This window comes from Neolamprologus brichardi, chromosome 7 (assembly GCF_056152115.1).
Source record: "Neolamprologus brichardi isolate AB-2024 chromosome 7, ASM5615211v1, whole genome shotgun sequence".
Taxonomy (NCBI): Eukaryota; Metazoa; Chordata; class Actinopteri; order Cichliformes; family Cichlidae; genus Neolamprologus; species Neolamprologus brichardi.
Window position 1 is genome coordinate 15203188 of NC_142110.1, and position 19616 is coordinate 15222803.

A 19616-nucleotide genomic window follows, 5' to 3' on the forward strand; every position below is an offset into this window, starting at 1 on the left:
GCACTGATAACTATTCAGTGTTTGCTCGCATTGGTGGGTGTGTTTTACACCAAAATATGTTGGCAGGGTTGTTTCACTTGGCACTGTGCAGATCTTACTGTAACAAAGACATGGGGAACAGTTCGGTTCAGGTAGGTTGTAAAGACTCAATGTGAATTTAAATGTGTATCAATTAAAGATGAAACTGTGAATCAACTGAAATATTTTTGAGCTCTGTGATTACGCCTTATATGACTATCGTGTTGTTCGATGAGGATGAATACTTCTAGTGTAGCCTAGATTCTGTATATGAGCCCAGTAAACAAATCTGATTGATGGTTTAGATGATGATGTATTTAAATGCCAATGAGCTGGACACTGTGCTTGTGGTCATCCAGACTCCAGAGGAAGACCTTTGTGATCTGGACACCCATCATGGTTTAACTGTGGTCGAGCTCTACGTTATGCCCGCATCCTTCCTGACTGTGCTTATTCTCGGGCTTCCCCTCAACCTGCTCTCCTTGTGGGTTTTCGCCCTGCGGCTGCAGCGATGGACCCGCAGCACGGTGTTCCTCTTCAACCTGACCTTAGCTGACACCTCCTGGCTCCTGGCCTTGCCTTTCCTCATCCATTACCATCTGAACCACATGTACTGGAACCAGGGGCTGCCGCTCTGCATTGCTGTGAGGATGTTTTACCACAACTACTTCTACCTCAGCATCTTCTTCGTCACCTGCATCAGTGTGGACCGATACCTGGCCATCGTACACCCACTGCGCTCTCTGGTGCTGCTCGATCGGCGGAAGGCCTGTCTGCTGTGCGCGGCCGTGTGGACGGCCACGTTGCTCCTAAGCATACCTGTTGCCCGGATGACTATGATCCAGACTTGCCCCGGAAGCAACCGCACCGTGTGCACCCTGTACGTACTGCTACGTGAAACAGGGGAGAGCCTCCCTTATTCCCTCATATGCTCCGTTATCGGCTTCCTCTTCCCGCTGCTCGCCATCTGCTACTGCGGCCTGCGCAGCATCAGAGAGCTTCGCCGTCGACCTCTCCACCCCGATCACCTTAACAAGAAGCTGCGGCTCAGGCGGCTGCTGGGCGCAGTGCTAGTCATATTTTCCTCGTTTTACCTGCCCTATCACCTGAGCCGCAACGCTGCCGTCGTGATACGGGCGATCTACTCCGACAGCCCCGCCTCCTGGCGACCCGCAGACACGGCCTTCGTCCTGGAGATGTGTATTTGCGGCCTCATTACCTGCGTTAACCCCTTGTTCAGCTGCCTTACAGGACGCCAGTTTAGGAATGAGTTTTACGGCACGATTGCTGCCATGTTTCCACGTTGTCCACGCATGCAGGCAACATCTAAAGGGACCCAGATGAACCTTAGGAAAAGGCAGGAGGTGTCCAGTGTTGCACCTGTGCGCGCTCTGCCTGCACCTAGACCTTAATGAGGAATTTGATTAAATGTTTTTCTTTTTTTGTGTAAATGTGTCAGAGATCACAAACTGCTGTGAGCCCTCCCCTCCCTTTCTTGAGTGGCAATATCGGATACATACACTGCAAAGAACAATGGCTTCTGGTCTCCTTTATCTTGTCTGTTATCTGTGAAGGTTGCTCTGCTTCTTACACAACACTGCCTCTGCGTGGTTGACTGCGTGCTGTACTTTCTTCTGGTTCTGCGTGCGTGAATAGCAAATCTTTTAAATAAACAAATGGATTAAAATGCAAATAGTGAGCTGATATCTTTGTTGGATTTTAGCAAAAGCAAGGCTTTCAGCATGTTTTGTTTTGTTTTGTTTTTCACAAACTATCTCAGCCTCAGATTTAAGCCGACAAAGACCAGCCCAGTGCTCGAGAGCTTGGCCCTTTTATAAGTTGTCTGGAATCATCTTGAAACCATCTTCTCCTGAATTAGAAAATAGGGAAGGGTGGGGAACGATTATGCAGTTGACAGCCGTAGCTGTTAACAGATCTGAAGTTGTAATTGAATTAGAGGAGACGAGCGGTGGGAGCGGAGGGAGGAGGGGCATTGCGCGGAGCTGCTGACAGGTAGATGAGCTGTGCGCTGTCCGCGGTGCTGAAACCTCCTCCAGCTGCACCCACACCGGAGATTCCCCCACCTCAGGTTAGACCTGAGCTCCGATCATCTCCGCCGGCTCAAGCTCTCCACAATCTCACCTCAGTTTCTCAAATAATAGAACAATAAAAACGGAGGGGGAAAAAAATCCAAGTTGTGATCTTCGGTGGTGCCTTTTTCTTATCGCGGGCTGGATCTTAAGATGGCACTGCACGGATTAACATTGCGCAAGGCAAAAGCGGACTTATTTGACTGCTGTTTTGTGACTGTGAAAGCAACCCTTTCAGACTGAACGCCTCTCTCGTCTTTCTCCATTTTTTTCTGGCGCATCTATTTTATTTTTTTAATTTGTTTCTACTGGACACATGCTTTTCGCTGAAGAGAAATAGGCGCCTTATTTCTGGATTAATATCTTAACAATATGCTTTTTAATGCTGCACTTATATTTGTTATAGTATTGTAGAAATTGTTTTCAGAAGATAATTTGGATATGGAGCCAGGAAAGGAGAAAGCTCTCCCCACCAGTAAAGAGGGGATGAAACAAATGGCAGGAAAGGCCCTCGGGGCTCTGTACAGGTAAGAAATTGTACATCTCTTTTAATCGCAGAATTAGTTTTGGAAGGATCAATTAAAATAGAAAATACGTCCAAATGATTAGATGACACAGACAAAGAAAACGTGCACTGGCTTTGAATGTGCTTATTACTGCATTACAATTATTATTTTTTTTTTTTTTTTAAGAAAAAAGGTAAATCTCATCTTTATGAGATGAATCACGAACAGGGTGCTGAGAGCAGAGTCGTGTGGCCCGAATATTTAAGGATCAGATATTTCCCTGGAGGACGGTCCCTCTCCACCAGCAGCTGTGGGTGTTTTTAATAATTAATGAAACAGAACGAGTCGTGACACAAGGTCGGAGGATATCTATTACCTCACGTATTCATCTGTATTACTTCAAGATAGATGAACTTCATATCAACTGACTTCCTATATTCTTTAACGGCCACGAAGAGCTGCATTAAACGTGGCTCGGGTGAAACTGATGGCTGACTACAAAGGAAACAACACCCGTTTAGATTTGGAGCAGGGAAGCAGGATGTGGTGGAATAGAAGCGAATTATTATTTATTTATTTTTTTCTTTTTAATTCTCATTGGGAATGCACATAAATTATATTATGGCAGCAAAAACAAATCTTCGACAAATATTCCAAAAGAAATACGAAGGTTTTAATCTGGGTCTGCATATGTTTGGAACCCTTTTGAGCCTTATTCGTTTATTTGCTGAGCCAAAAATGATTTTTAGAAGCTGTAGCACAGAAAAAAAAACGTGACTCAAATCTGTTTGATTTAAGCTGTAGCTAGGCCAGTCATTTCACCGGATGAGGCCTTCGCATGTCAGGGTTTTTAAATGCACCTTAAATTTCGGTGAAAATTCCCGAATTGGAGCCGAAGCGAAATTCCTACACCGGATTTATGGCAGCTAATTAAATATTTAATTAAAAAAACATATATAGGGCGAAGTTTAACTGCAAACAGCGCTGATGCAGATAATACTGCAATGCGGTATGAAGGTCATCTTTTTCTCCTCGATTCCATTCATCCTTTCCTTTCAACAAGTCAAAAAAAATTATAACAGGATATTTTCCCCCTCATGAAGAGTGTGCAGGCGTTTGGAGGCCTGTGTCAGATTAAAGAATAAATTAGAGTCACTGACAGGGCCTGGAGTTGAAATGAAATCCTCATTCATAAACGCGAAGAAGCAGTGTTGGGTATTTCCAGGGGAATAATTTCTGCTGATCTGTCTTAAAAATTCATTAAAAAATCTATATATATATTTTTTTTTAAAAAAATACTGTTTTCTTTCTTTAAACACAGTATCTGGCTGGTACTTTGTTATCATCCATTCACGCCGGCTTTGAACATATGAATCACCTAAAAAAAATGAGTATTATATAATCGAAATGCAGGAGACTCGAAAAGCGGCAGCAAACAGGTGAAGCGATCGAGCTGACGGAGGATGGGAGACCGCGAGCGGACGAGGAGCGGAAGACGCCCCTGTGTGACTGCACGTGCTTCGGGCTGCCGCGCAGATACATCATCGCTATGCTGAGCGGGCTCGGCTTCTGCATTTCCTTCGGGATCCGGTGTAACTTGGGTGTGGCCATCGTCAGCATGGTCAATAACAGCACAATCCACCAAAACGGCAAGATAATCATCAAAGAGGTGCCTGTAAACCCCGCCTCTTCATTCACCAGGAACCCCATCCTACACCCCACTCTACCCCACCCTCTTATGTATGATAGGTGGTGAGATAGAACTGAGTCTGGTCCCTTTCAAGTGCCTTTCATGTGTTAACAGAGTAAATAGCAAAATGAGTAATTTGCGCTTTTTTGTTGTAAATGTATTGGAAATTGTGATTTTTTTTTAATCAACTTAGATCATCACAGAGGTCAATTTCACTGCGAAGCAATACATTTTATATGCATCTTTCTGCAGATATTTCTCTCCTGTAACACTTACCACTTAGGGGAAAAAACGAAAAAGTGATTTCACTGCGATACAAACTACAGCGAATTAAAAGAGACGTAATTTTATTTTTATTTTTATGTGCCTGAAAGAAAGCGAAATTCAACTGGGACCCGGAGACTGTGGGGATGATTCACGGTTCCTTCTTTTGGGGCTACATAGTTACTCAGATTCCAGGAGGGTACATCTCCTCCAGGCTGGCTGCAAACAGGTAAAACTATACACATTTTTTGAGTTAGGTCTTTGAGGAGATTGTATTTAGGAAATATCGGTTTCCTACTGATTTCCCATTGTATCTACGAACAAAAAAAGGTATAATTTAGTGTGCAGACTTGTTGGCAAACCAGTAGGTTTGGAGAAACCTGCAGATAAACTGGGGATTTGGCTGATGCCCGCCAGGCGTGCCTCCTCATGTTAATGAGCTCCCACGGGACCACCGTGTCTAATCCTTTATGTTCAGAGGCATGGCAACCACACCGGCCAAAGCCATGTGTGCGAAGTGCTTCTAAGCAAATATTGTAGCGTGATTTCAACCACCGCGTCCCACTTCTATTCCTTATTATTTCATTAGCAGCTGACTGGAAATATAGATAAATATACAAAACGATCATTCTTTAAAAAAAACTAACAGTTAAACTGTCGATCAATATTAGAGCGCAGTGTAGACAGATACTGCAGAAAGAAGGAGATGCAAGGAAAAATAAAGTGCGCTAAGCTCGCAGCATGGGTCCTTATTACATTAACATTACAGGATTGTTAAAACTGAATCTAAATGAATCTTTGAAGAGCTTCATCATACCAAGTCAGCTGAGCCCCCTGACGCCTTCTGCTGCAAACACCTCCTGTCCTCACTCCCCTGGAAACCAAATAACAGCCTGTTGTGTGCGCGCTTGTGTGTGTGGCACCCAATTAGGACAGGTTTGTCTTGATTATGAGTGTTTATTCTTCCACTATATTGTAAAAATTTAAAATATAGGATTCAGTCTACTGTTTACTGATATGTGCAGTTGATCACAAAGATGCAGACCCCGCTTTTCTTTTCCTTGAGTCACATACAGATTTCATTTTGATACAAATTTGACAAATAATCTTGTAATGCTGTTTATCCAGAGTTTTTGGTGCTGCCATCGTGCTGACATCTACCCTGAACATGTTCATTCCCTCTGCCGCTCGGGTCCACTACGGATGTGTCATCTTTGTGAGGATATTACAAGGGTTGGTGGAGGTACTGATGCACAATTTGGTTTTGACCTTTAAAACACTCAAGGATGATGCCTCATTATCAAACCAGGAGCTGAGTTTGACCCCTTCCTAATGAAATTGTCCTGACATTCTGTTTTCAGCCAGGTTTTACAGCAATCTTCTGTTTCTATTCAAGCCTGCTGCTCTCTATTTGGATTTCTGCTGAAAAAAAAAGAAGCTCTATTCATTATACTGTACACATATTAGTACACAATCATCAAACAAAGTAAAACCCTGAATAGCAGGGCTTATGTGTACTGGCTTGCCTGGCTTAGAGAGCTCCATGTTCACATAGAAACACAATGAACAAAAGAGATAAAAACCACTTGATGCGGGCGGCTCCCGCAGCTCAAGAAGGGGAATGATTTTAGAGGGAGAGACGCTATTATTAGTTTGAAGGTCATCTTCTTTTGTTGTTTTGTTTAGCTCCAAACTGTAGTTTCAGTTGCTGCTCATGACCATTCAGAGAGGGAGCTGCCTGCGTTCAGCGCCATGGCTTATTACTACAAATTAAACATTAGCATTTCAGGGTGTCTCCCACTGCAAGCCTCAGCAATTTGTGTCTATCAATAGTTGATTGTATGCCACTTAGTGTGTAATGAAGATTTAATGGGAACAATCCAGGGCTTCTTTTTTTTTTCTTTCATGAAGTGGGCAGTCAGCTTGAATTTGCACTGACTCACACCTAAGCCATTAGTCTCTATTAGAAAGATCAGCTACAATGCATGTCAGTTTGTTTGTTATTAACTGCAATTTGACTTGTAAGTCTCTGGCAAAAAAGAAGAGACAGCGTCAATCAAGCAGAATATATTTTCCTTAAGTGTAAAAACAGCTACAGTGTTGATGAAATTAGCAAATTAAGCATGTTGTGCTTTTACGCTGTCAAAACAAGTATGTTAAAGCTGGTGGGAAACAATCGCTGTCTGAGCTTACTGTTGCTGTAATGTTGTGTTTTTCATTCACCATACAGGGAGTGACTTACCCGGCCTGCCACGGGATCTGGAGTAAATGGGCTCCGCCGCTGGAAAGAAGTCGTCTGGCAACCATCTCGTTTTGTGGTATAAAACAGACACACAAAAGCAAGATTGGCTCATTATTATCATGCATCATCACGTTACTTTATACACTTGAGTGCAGGTTTAGGGTTACATACCACCGTGCCTAAAAGGTGTGCAAACAAGAAGTGAACACCTTTGTAACTAAACACAAACACAGATCGCTTTCTGCTCAGTCATGACAATTTGTCCTCTTCAGGATCATACGCCGGCGCAGTGATCGCCATGCCTCTGGCTGGGATCCTGGTCCAGTATACTGGATGGTCCTCTGTCTTCTATGTGTATGGTAAGTACTGCTTTATCTGACTGACTTCACCTTAAAAGGACACTCTGTTCCATGTAAAGGTAGAAATAATGTAACATTTGTGTTTTTTCTTAGCCATAAATGACATACAGTTCAATTCTGTGCATTTTTCTTGTGCTGCTACAGTCTCATGTGGGCTTATTAGATAAAGTTAGCAAAGTCTACAAAGTCAATGTTATATAACTGACACCGGTGAGTCAGTTCACAGCCTCTCCCATGTCTGTCTATGCACGCATCTATCTAACTAATATATACTCTCTAAACTTCTGAAATAAGCCCAAGCATTATTATGACTAACCCATTAAATCAGATAGTGTATATGTTTGTTTTCCATTATTTTTACAGAATTAACCAAACTTCAGACTTTTGTATTCTGATTTTGACAGCAGCTAAATCTCCGCTTGAATTTTACGTTCTGTGGATCTGTATCATCAGAAGTTTTTTAATGACTGATGTGTTTGATTTGTTCAGGATCCTTTGGGATATTTTGGTACATGTTCTGGATTTTGGTGTCCTATGAAAGCCCGGCAGAACATCCAACAATCACCGAGGAGGAGCGCCGTTACATCGAGGAGAGCATTGGCGAAAGTGCCCAGCTCATGGGCGCGATGGAGGTGGGTGCTCAGTCTGTATCTTCTGATTTCTGATGCCACACCAAACACTGCTCAGGCTGATTTAGCATTTGTCACGTTGCTTCAACAGAAATTCAAGACTCCCTGGAGGAAATTCTTCTCTTCTATGCCTGTCTATGCAATCATTGTGGCCAACTTCTGCAGAAGCTGGACCTTTTATCTGCTTCTCATCAGTCAGCCTGCATACTTTGAAGAAGTTTTTGGCTTTGAGATCAGCAAGGTGAGTAAATTTATGCTTTATAAAGTCTATTATTAGGCCTAAAATGTCTCATCTGATCTCACCATCAAATTTCCAAATAACACGATGCTATAATTGCTTCTAAAAAAGGCATAACAGGTCCATTTTGTTGTTATGCCAGCCGTTTACTGTCATGTATTTATTCTTAAAGACTAAATGTTTTCATTTTCTAGCTGAACAAAGGTATCCCAACTCTGGAAACCAAAAAGATGGTTCACCACGCAGCCACTGCAGTGACCCTATGCCTCACCAGTGGGGCTCAACCCATGATTTCAGAACCACTGGGATAAACATACCAAATTGGCCCTAACTGAAATTTGTTAGAGTAACATAACTGGATGAAAATATTAAAACAGGGTGACAATAACAACAATGTTGTTTGAATTTAGAAACCTACAGAGAATTTTTGGCTTCCTTTAGCTTTTCACCCACAAAGCTGTGGGTGAAAAGCTTAAAATTTCACCCACAGCTTTTACTATTTTAGTTCACTCTCATTATAGTTTTTAGTCACAGATGGGCAAAGGTGTTTAAAGCAGCCATAAAGTACTTAAAACTTATTATACCCTACTAGGCACATCAACCTCTTTGATTAGATTTCAGCCGCTAACGACTCCCTTTGGCAGCTAAGTAAATAATAACTTAAAAGAAGCATCCTAGGAAGAAAGTTTGGGTCTAAATGGCATAAATGTAATTAAAGCCATGCGGTTTTATTTATATAGCACCAAATCACAACAAAAGTTGCCTCAAGGTGCAACATTTGTTCCTGGTTTCTTTTAAGTACTAGTTGCATTATAGATTGTATTAATAATTGTCACCCCAGGGTTGAATTAGGCTGGAATGGAAGACTTAAGTGTATAATTGTACGTTTAGCTGCTAATACAATGCAGCAGGCTAAACGATATCATTTTAAAAAGTAATAAATGAAGAAAGTTTGTTTCTGTTGAACCATTATTACATTTGCTCAACCTCAATGGAAATAATTGCCTAATTTTAAATGTATAACCATGGATTTAAAAAAAGAACAATATAAAACAAAAAATATTTTGTTTTTATATTTAAAAAAAGAACATATAGAACATTAAGCAATAATTTTGAAGCTTAATGGATATTTAAATTTGCAATTTTGGGACAACTTGCTTTAGAAAATGCTGTGATTTGCTGTTTTTACCTGTCCTCATGTGTCATACATGTAAAAAGAAAGCAGCCAGTCTCAAATCACCCCAGTCCTCTGAGCTCCAGCGAGAGTGTAAAGCATCACTCAGGCTACTCTGACAGATGCAATTCAGGCTGAGGATGAGTTTCTGTTATTACTGTGGTGAATTATTGCTGACATGTGATAGAGGAGCCAAGAGGTTAAAGCAGAGGCTGAGATTTGCTCTGAGACTGAGAGAATCCCCTTCTTGTTGTGACAGCTGCTCTGCTGCTGTTGGAGCTGCTTCAGAAAAGTATTTGATGCTTTCCCAGGTTGGAATCCTGTCAGCTCTCCCTCACTTGGTCATGACCATCATCGTGCCTTTAGGAGGTCAGCTAGCAGACTACCTGCGAACCCACAACATCATGTCCACCACTACGGTCCGCAAAATCATGAACTGTGGAGGTGAGGCCTTAATCATGAGATTTTTGTCAGTTCTTTAAAGTACTCCTCATCAGTTTATGACTTAACTGTTTTCCTGCTGTTTTCAGGCTTTGGCATGGAGGCTACTCTTTTACTAGTGGTTGGTTATTCCCACAGTAAGGGGGTGGCCATCTCTTTCTTAGTTCTGGCGGTGGGATTTAGCGGTTTTGCAATATCAGGTGAGTCCTAAAACAATTATGTATTGTTCATATTTGATCCCACATCAATGTGAATCAGCAGCAGACTCAGGAAGTCTCCTTGTTTCGTTCGGTTGCAGGTTTCAACGTGAACCATCTAGACATCGCCCCTCGCTATGCCAGCATCCTCATGGGCATTTCCAATGGCGTGGGAACACTGTCAGGGATGGTCTGCCCTCTTATAGTGGGAGCAATGACAAAAAACAAGGTGAGTCGTAATCAGGCAACAACAAACATATTTTTGTTTGAGTTTTTAAAACCCACAGCCATCTCCTGATCCTAGTCTACTGTTTAATAGTGTAATCATTTAAACCTGGATCACAGAGCTTTCCTTCCTGTAGCAAACCCTCTTATTTTGCCCAAAATATGACCAATCCCCTCTGTGCCTGATCCTTACCCTCATATTTTTATTTACTTAAATGCAAACCACTGGTGCAGTTGTGGCGCATTTGTTCTGCCTAATCTGAGCAAGTTAGAAGAGCATATCTGTTCTATGTTATAACCTAAAACTTTACAAAGGGACTCAGCCTGGCTCCAACCTTTGTCCATTTCCCAGACTCGTGAAGAGTGGCAGTATGTCTTCCTCATTGCTTCTCTCGTGCATTACGGAGGCGTGATATTTTACGGGCTCTTCGCATCGGGGGAGAAACAGCCATGGGCTGACCCTGAAGAAACCAGCGAAGAGAAGTGCGGTTTTATAGATGAGGACGAGCTGGCAGAGGAGACGGGCGACATCACCCAGGGATACGGTGCGATGGGAGGTCCGGCTAAAAGCTACGGGGCCACGGGGCAGCTGAACGGAGGCTGGGTGCAGGACTGGGATAAAACGGAGGAATACGTACAGGAGCCAGCGGGAAAGATGTACACCCAGCGCGGCTACTCTTAAACCAGACAGTTGTGGTGAGTCTGCCCACGAAAACAGACTCATCATCGCCAGTTGCACAAGCATTATATTAGATGTTTAAATCCATTCTGTATGTTAAAGTAAAAGAAGATTCAAAAGCCACTGTAAAGAAGTAGTTAATTGCAATGCAGAACAATCCTCATTAGAGCCTCATGTTTCTCATCACATGTACCTACAGTAGGGCTTCACTATACAGACAGCAGTCGTACTATTTAGGACCCAAAGCTCATCAATCTACTTGAACAAGACAAGCCAGACGAAACTGCAGTCGACCATCATGTAGGGTCCTTCTCTGAAATACTACTCTGATTGCACTGAAACTATGAAAGTATTCTAAAAACAAGATTCTGTTTCTCAAATATGTTTTATGTACTGTATATACCTGCATACTGTTTCTGTGAGACTATTGTGAATTTTGGGTCGTTGATCTGTGTGAACATTAATATAAAAGGCCATATTTTTCATGGACAGTACCTCTTCAGGGAGACGTCTGCTTGCAAAAAAGGTCTTCTTCTTCTCGAGTGAGGCCTGTAACACAATATAAGACAAAAATAGCGTGAGTGAAGTTGAACCGTAGAGTTTTAGTGTGTGTTTGTTGCATGACTTTTGCTCAGATCAATGTTTCAGACGCGGCCGCCTCACAGCCACCGATAGTCCTCATTCAGCCTACTGCTTTGTTCTTAGATTCAAGCGTCTCCCGCCATTATAAATAATGAGATGAATTTTCGTAATCAGGTTCCGGTCGTGACGTGAGACAAATCAAAAAAGTTGTGAAGGCAACTGCTGCTCAGAAAACATTGACTATTGATGTTCGGTGTGCACTGCAATAAATTCTGTGTACCAGCTGCCACCCATTACATTCTGTTTTGTAACGTGACACTGACTTGCTGTATCTTAACTGTAATTGTTTTTGGAGTCATGTGATGATCAACATTAAGGTGTGTGTTTTAACAAATTACAATTAGTGTCTGGAGACCCCAGCTTTAGTGCTCATGACGCAGGAGGAATGCACTGCTGTGTATGAACAACCACGTTTTGTGATCCCCTGGTGTCCCTTGGTTATTGTCATTGTCACCAAAAAGTACTTTATTGACACATTGATATCGTCGCATATGAGTGGACCACATGGATTAATAGATGGCTCTTCCACCTGACTTTATTTGCTGTTTAAACACGTTGATTCATTTTGCTGTATGAAAAATCTGCAAGGATGTTTAAAATATATGAATATTTAAGAATGTTTATGATGACCAAAAGATGCTATTAAGGCTTTGTGCCTAAAGATTATGTAAACAGATAAATGTGATTTTATGGCTTCTAATATTGTGTTTAATGAAGAGGTATGTTGATGTCAAAAGGTGTTATAAAAAAATACTCATATCATTTTATAAAAAAAAAAAAAAAGTAATCAAAAAGGTAATTTTTTGTCATTTTTATCTCGTGTGTAAATGGGATGATACATTAGTCCTCACTGACTGGAGACAGACTGCCAAATCAGTTAACCACCAATTCTCCAATCACTGCCAAGCATCTCCTGTTCTCTGCAAGTTTCTCATTAGTAAATCAATGGCACAGGTCTCTGGGGTCTAGGGGAGACCACTGGACCCTGTACCCTGGTAATTGGTAAGAGGCAAGAGAAACAGCATTACTAAACTGTTTCATCCATGCACACCACCACCATTTAACGTCTTTGCAGAGACTTCTGATTTTAATAAGCTGATGTGGAGTCAGGTTGGGTCTGTTTCAGAGGAAAAAAGATCAGGACAAAACAAAAAAAGGAAAGGAAAGGTGATGACACTTTAATGTTTGCAATGTGCGGTCTCAGACACACCCATTTCCTTCTCTGCACATTTGAGCTCAACACTGTTCTCTGTAGCACATTAAGGTATTGACCCAGCTCCTTCATTATGTCCAATCACAAGACGAATCAATATTGTTTAGCTCTAGAATTCATTAGCATTTTAAGATAAAAATGCTCCTGTTTAAAAGATTTAAACAGGAGAACGCACTGATGATTCGCCTCTGTAGTTATTAATGCATTTTTGTTAGAATAAAAAAAACACTTGTGAAACCTGAAAAGAAATATACAGAGCAATAGTAGTCGTAGTCACTGTTTGCAGCTTTAAGGTTGAAAAATATTTACATTGTTGTCACAAAATTTACCTGATAAAACTCAATAAAATAAGTAGCTCTGGTAGGGAAAATTAAAGCATAAAAACATAAAGGAATAAAAATGTACAATTACATTAGAACAAGTGACATATTGATATCTATGGAGATAATCTGTGTAGAGTTGCTGAAAAAAATGCAGCAACAGGAGATTAGAGCAATCAACTTGTACTAAGAAAAATGCTCTAAAGATCAACAGAGCCAACTTTTTAAAAATATAAACACTGACTCATCTTCTCTTTCTCTTATGATAAACTGAACAGTAACAGATTTTTTCTTTTAACTGTTTGCTAAGTAAAGCAAGCAATATTGATAACTGTGGTAAATAATTCATGTACGTCTCCAGCTTATTGGTGTATAAGACTATGAAAAGCACAAAATAAAAGGAATGACTGACTCCATCATCAGAAGTCTGATCAGCTTCTTGAAGAATGGCAGTGTCTGAATTTCCATTGTCCTGTTACTGCAGCACAAGGTGAAAATGTCCTGGGAAAACCTCTGCAGCCTCGTGCACGTGAAACCTTTGGAGCGCTCCTCTTACCCGAAGGGAACGTTTGAAAGGCATGACGTCTGAAGGGTTGTCTCAAGCACTGGTTTTGGTGATGGACATTCAGAGTACAGTAGCCTTTCACTGCCTTAATTGATGGTTGGATCACAGGAAGCAGCTTCATGTCTAAATCATCCCAACTGTCAGGAGGGGGAGCAATTACAATAAATCTCAGTTTCTCCCCTGATTATTCACCCAGCCGAGGAGGGAAACCATTAACCCTCACGCCTGCTTGGCGCACGTTAATTTGACAGAAAACACAATTGTGTCACCACTCACGTGGAACATGTTTTCTCATGCCTAACCAGCCGGAGTCGTCATGGCTGTTACACCAGTGACGTGCCCGTTAGAATGCACAGTAATTGGGCAAAAAGCTTCTCTCAGCATTTCTTTCACAGGTGGAAAGTCTGTCAGCCTTCACCTGCCTGCATCACTGACTCTTTATATTTCTGCAGCATCTCCGGCTCGGTCACTGTGATGTTCGTCTGGTTGTGTAATCCGGAGGGTGAGTGGAGGGGGATTGAGTAGTTGTCAGTCTGTGGGGCAGGTGCACTTTGGCTCCTGGGAGACTGTAATGGGATGAGGCCCAGCCACAATGAGTGTTTGATGACGGGGTTGCACGCCTCCTGTGGGACTCTCCCTGCATGCAATTATCCTCCTGCTCCATCCTCCCCTGTCTAGTCTGCAGCTCAGACAATTTCTTTTTCCACACTGCATTCTCAATATTTTTTTAGTCCTCACGTATAATTCACATTCCTCATACCCCAAAACATCAGGTATTAATTAAGGCCTAAATTTCAAGGCAGGATTGGAGTAATTACTGTTTTACAACACCCCCCCGACATGACAATACACATCCCCGGGGCGAGTGGTTTTTCCACACACCTCCTTCCTCTCGCTTGTTAATTGCTTTATTAATGGAGATCTTGCTGGCTCAAATTGGATTTGCACAAAATAACATGTTATATATCACTACTTTGCACCCACTACAAACCATATGTAATTTGAACATACACACACAAAAAAAAGACTGGTGTGTTTCCACCATGACTCCTAAACGTTAAAAAAACGATTTTAAATGAAACCCTCTGCAAAACGGCTTTACAACGGTGTGCTATCATCTCTGCTGTACTTTCCAGTTGTATCCGTTAGCATTACATTTGATAGCATTTGCTCTAATGAGTCAGAGAAACGGGGATGCAAAGGTGAGAATTTTCCAGGATGAGAGGAGTAGACGGAGACTGCTACATTTAATTTGTCTTTTGTTTTTCACCTTCCACGGAAGTGCAGTCACATTTGAAGCAATCCATCACAGGTCCATCCACTTCCCTACCCCCCACCCCTCCATATCAGATTACACTGACAGCTTCATACATGCTGATATAGTATCAGAAGCAGACAAAGGAAGATAAGATCCAATATGATACTTGACGTGTTTTGACAAAGCACCGTCAGCTCTGGAAGAAATCTTAATAAGAGAGTGGAAGAATTTGCAGGTGATGAGACAAAATATTTTGCAGGGTTTATTTTCACTTTGCTTTTCTGCACATAATTTTTCTTTATTTATATAATCCATCATGTCGCTCAAAGAAATAAATTTGTTGCCACTTTCATTGTTCAACCTTCAGAGATGTTTAGTTTAAGATGTTACGATGATAATCGCTGCTTCACTTCACCAAACCCATTTAAGCAGCGTGCCTGCTGACGGTGGTCGCTGATCGTTGTCATCCTCTGAGTGGGACACAGGTGTGCGGAGGGGTTTCTCCTGCCTCTGTGATCCATCGCTGAAAACACAAAAGGGGCCAGACTGGAGCGGCTTAGGCACGTGCCGAGGGAGGGCTCTACCCTCCTGCGCCCACCCCCTCAGAGGACTCCCTATTCACACCACCAGATGGTGGCTGGATCTGAGTTTTAATGAATGTTATCCTTCATGACCCTCCAGGAGCTGCAGGACAGCAGTCGCTCTCAGCACGTCTCACTGCAGTTTGTTACCCTCACGCTGCTGGAGAACAAACATGACACTGGACGGATGGAATGTAAAATAAGGAAGGATAAGACAATCATCCAGCTCTTTGCTTAGAGCATGTGCTTTATAACAGACAGAACTCATACACATGTATGAAATTATAAGTTTTCTCATTTGTCCTTTTGAATTAATAAAGCGCATGACACATTTAAATTAAATAAGCTGGATGTAAGCGGCTGACTTCGGCTCTCAGTCTGTTCTAATAAAGGCTTACTAGGTTGCTGCAAACAGCTGGAGGTCAAATATAAAATAAGCAGTTCAGAAGATAGATGGATGGGTGGATGTTTAATAGCTAAATAGTGTTACAGACTGCCAAAAGAAGCAGTTTCTTCTTACTGGTTTCCAGACATGTGGGTATGATTTAGACTGTTATAAATAACGGGTAAAACATGGTTTTATTAAATATTAGATTGGCATAGGCATAGTACTAAAAATGCTGCTTTTCTTGTAGGCTTATTGGAGTCAGATGGTAACACATCTGAATCATCACCATGGCAGCTCTCTCACCCTGCCAGTAACGTGCAAGGCTGTGAATCAGAGTGAGAACCACAAAATCTACACAAGAAAATAACTCTGTGGGTGGAAGCACCCGATGGCTACATGCTAAAAGAGTAGATGTGGAAGATTCTCGTTAGTTTGTGGAATGGTGCTCTGAAACTGCATTTTTGTAGATTTTGTAAATTAAACACACTCCCAACGAATTCATAATTATTTCTGCATGCATTTATAACACAAGAGCAGGTTAGATCTCTGCAGTCGTTGCTGGTTGGCATATGTTCTTCACTGGCTGGAAATACACTGGTTGTGTATGCGCTGCCCTTTACTCAGTGACCCTCGTCCGTCTCTACGAGAATTGCTTTCACGGTGTGTTAAATGAGCCGTGGCTGTGTTGGTGTTTCCCTCCGCACGGTGGCCCGGGCTCTAATTCGCTGACAGGGTTATGTCACACACCAGCCATTGTGCAGAGTTTGATTGAAGATGCCTGATCTGACTAATTGATCCCTCGCTGCACAAGCGCTCAGACACATGGGCAAGGTCTGAGATGTGTAAATTGGCAGTCAGGTCACATGGCTGGAATTAAGCCAATCCAAATGTATAGGTTTAGATCAAGCACTGCTGGAGGCTTTTACTGACAGATGGTGTGAAAGAAAGTGAAAATCATTTGAGGTGTGTAGAGTTAGGAAAGGGTACGTGGTTGCACAGCGCTTTTGCTGGCTTTGCTTATTGCTATTTCCTTATAGCCCCGAGCTTATTATCAAACCCATCTCTCTCCACAGATCTGCATAATGCGGAATTAAACTTTAATTTCTTTTTAGGTCCTCATAAATCAGCCGCTGCAGAATAATTTTAAACAACGCAGCTCCTAATGGCTTGGTATTAGGATCAAATTTATGAGGCTGAATGAAACCTTGAGCTTCCAAAGACCCATTGCATCTGTTTACTGTCTCACAAGTACGTTCAGTTTAAGTGAGTTGGATCGTGTGCTGACACGGTTTACAAAGCAGCACAAAAGCTATAATGTGTCCAAACAAGTAAGTTCAACAGTTCAACAAACAGCCAACTGGACTGACTAAAATACACACACACACACACACACACACACACTAAAAACAATAAATCCAGAGATAGAGATTAACTCCTGAAGCATCAAGAGCAGGATCTCATTTGCCATTGTTCTTGTATCATGTGCCCCACCCTGTTCTTCCTCCTGCCTCTTTTTCCACTTTTCTAGATTAAAATCTCATATAATAAGCAATCTGGCCAATTTCACCAACAGTGAGGTAATCACAAATATTCTAATTATCACAATATTTCATTAAAAAAAATTACATTTCAACAAGAATTACTATATTGCAACAAATTTTCAGTCTGAGAGGAGCCACCACAGTGACCATTTTTATTATATCTTTCTACTGCATCTGTAATCAGCAGTTATGCGTTTGTCTAGATACATGAACTGAGGAAAAGTGCAACATGAGTCAAATATTGTACTGAAGCACACATTTCTGTAAACAAAGGTGGAAAACATTCAAGAAGAACCTAAAACTTTTTGCTCTGCTAGAACAATTCTTCTCATCACCAGCCTAAATTCTCACATGTTAAATATTTCATAAACCCACAGTCATGCTCACACTTTGGTAAAATTAAACAAAACTGACAGAAATATCATTACAATTGTTAGAACAACGTGACCATTAAGAAAAAAAACTGATGTCAGCTGTTTAAAATATTCTTTTTCTGATACCGAAAAACATAGACAATATCAAGATATAAAAATGAATTTGGCCACAATTTGATCATCTTTCAAGCTCCAAGACCATCAGTCACATGTTTAAAGCTGACAGCAGGTCTCCCCACACACTCAGCCCTGTGACATCAAAGTCTCCATCAGAAATCTTCAAAGCATTTAGTTCTTTTTCTACATCCCCCCTCAGAGACGGACTGGCATCGAATAAAGCCAGAAAGAGCTCAGTAAGTTTCTTGAAGGACACGCCGGGGCCCGTGCTGGTTAGAACCCATTCGCCATCACTTAAGCTGTATTCCATTTCAGAGGCCCACTTTTTCAGTACATTACAAGATGCATCTCTGAGTTTCTGATGTTCTTTTGCCAGGTCTTTCAAAAGTGTAGGAGACAGTAGAGAACACATGTACTGCAGCAGACTGTGTTTCTTTTGCAACCAGTCTAAGAGAAAATCATGTGCAGCAGTTTGTGCAGTACAGTTTTTGGATGTCAGCAGAGCTGCAGCGATGACTAGACAGAATTGTTGCAATGCCCCTTCACATCCCTGGAGGACAGAGCCTAAAAATTGCTCTGCCCTGCAGGTTTCACTGCCTTGGTTCAGCAGAGCCTCCAGCCTCTCCATCAGCATCTCCCCCTGCACCTCAGCATCAGCACCAAGGGCTGACATATCAGCTAGGGGGCTCAGGACCTTATAAACTGATTTGCATTGAACTATGTGACTGCAGAGACCTGTGACGTCCTCATAGTCTTCGTGCATCGTCTTGACAGGACGCGTTGTGTCAAAGAGGATCTTCATGAGAGAACTGGGAAGTTCTGGGTTGTTCAACAACCTGACGAGCAACAAGTGCTGGCACCGGGGGAGGTCCGAGAAGGAGACTTCGGTGTATCCGGGGATGGTATCTCGCAGAGTTTGGTTTGTGAGCTGCAGCTGTTTCTCCATGATCCTCCTAATAGCGGCGTTATTATGGAACCTGGAGAAGATGTGCTCGCAGTACCGGGCCCAGTGAAACGCCCTGGACAGAGTTTGTTTATCCCAGTGATTCACCACATCGCTCTGCGCCGCCACCGCCAGCATCTCCACCGTGCTAGCTAAGTTTTTCAGCACCGCCTCCATGTGGCGCTCTCAGCATTCAGAGTTCAGCCTTCAGTCCGGCTTCGGAAACCCACTGAGGAGAAAGGTTACAGCCTGAACCCGAATCATCTGAATTTCGCCATGCTGCTGAAAAACTGCTATAGCATTAGAGATGTAGCGGTTTAGCTACATGTTAGCTAAGAAGTCAACATACTAGCATGGCAAAACAGGACTTCCGGTGCCGCACTTCAATAAATAATTCCTCTTGTGTAACGTGGGTTTCAATAACAGCTGACGTTACAATAAAATGTGAATATGACAGCACGGAGGAAGTTGAAGAAACTCACATATCTGTTGCCGGTTTCTACTGCTTGATTTTCCGGTTGAATATACCGCTCGTTAGTGCGCAAGCGTGCCAATATAATTTCACCCCCTTCAAAATAAAAGCACATCAAGTGACCGTAGCGCCACAAAATGAGTTAATGAGTTCGGTACACACAAACTCGGAATTTTTGTGCTTACGTGTATTTATTATATGGATTACACACATATTTACATTAAAAAGCATCATAAGGGTGTTCTGACTAGCAAGACTACACCTGAAACACGTAATTAACGTATTAATAATGATCGTCATTCATTATTTCAATTTATTCTCAAATGCAAGATAGTGTCATTCAAATTACGCCTAAATGAACCAGTCTTGATGTAATAACAATGTGACTAGATGGATCAAACAGCCCAGTTGCACACACAGACAAAAACTTTACATCAAAGCGTTTGGAAG

General features: G+C 42.0%; 3 protein-coding genes across 3 annotated transcripts; 2 read left to right on the forward strand and 1 right to left on the reverse strand.

The window, feature by feature from the left end:
* Nucleotides 1–323: 323 nt before the first annotated feature.
* Nucleotides 324–1430, forward strand: LOC102784239 (succinate receptor 1-like). The gene has a single exon (XM_006789598.2). It carries the CDS (start codon nucleotides 324–326, stop codon nucleotides 1428–1430), a length of 1107 nt encoding a protein of 368 aa, XP_006789661.2.
* Nucleotides 1431–1864: 434 nt separating this feature from the next.
* On the forward strand, nucleotides 1865–12193 carry slc17a6a (solute carrier family 17 member 6a). The gene is made up of 12 exons (XM_006789186.3): nucleotides 1865–2635; nucleotides 4028–4283; nucleotides 4679–4797; nucleotides 5697–5811; nucleotides 6799–6886; nucleotides 7083–7169; nucleotides 7659–7801; nucleotides 7890–8039; nucleotides 9522–9654; nucleotides 9741–9851; nucleotides 9950–10077; nucleotides 10426–12193. Exons 1-12 carry the CDS (start codon nucleotides 2550–2552, stop codon nucleotides 10753–10755), a joined length of 1746 nt encoding a protein of 581 aa, XP_006789249.1. The 5' UTR covers nucleotides 1865–2549; the 3' UTR covers nucleotides 10756–12193.
* Nucleotides 12194–17376: 5183 nt separating this feature from the next.
* Nucleotides 17377–19218, reverse strand: fancf (FA complementation group F). The gene is made up of 2 exons (XM_035907089.2): nucleotides 19177–19218; nucleotides 17377–18923 (listed from the first exon to the last, which is right to left on the reverse strand). Exon 2 carries the CDS (start codon nucleotides 18869–18871, stop codon nucleotides 17840–17842), a length of 1032 nt encoding a protein of 343 aa, XP_035762982.1. The 5' UTR covers nucleotides 18872–18923; nucleotides 19177–19218; the 3' UTR covers nucleotides 17377–17839.
* Nucleotides 19219–19616: the final 398 nt, after the last annotated feature.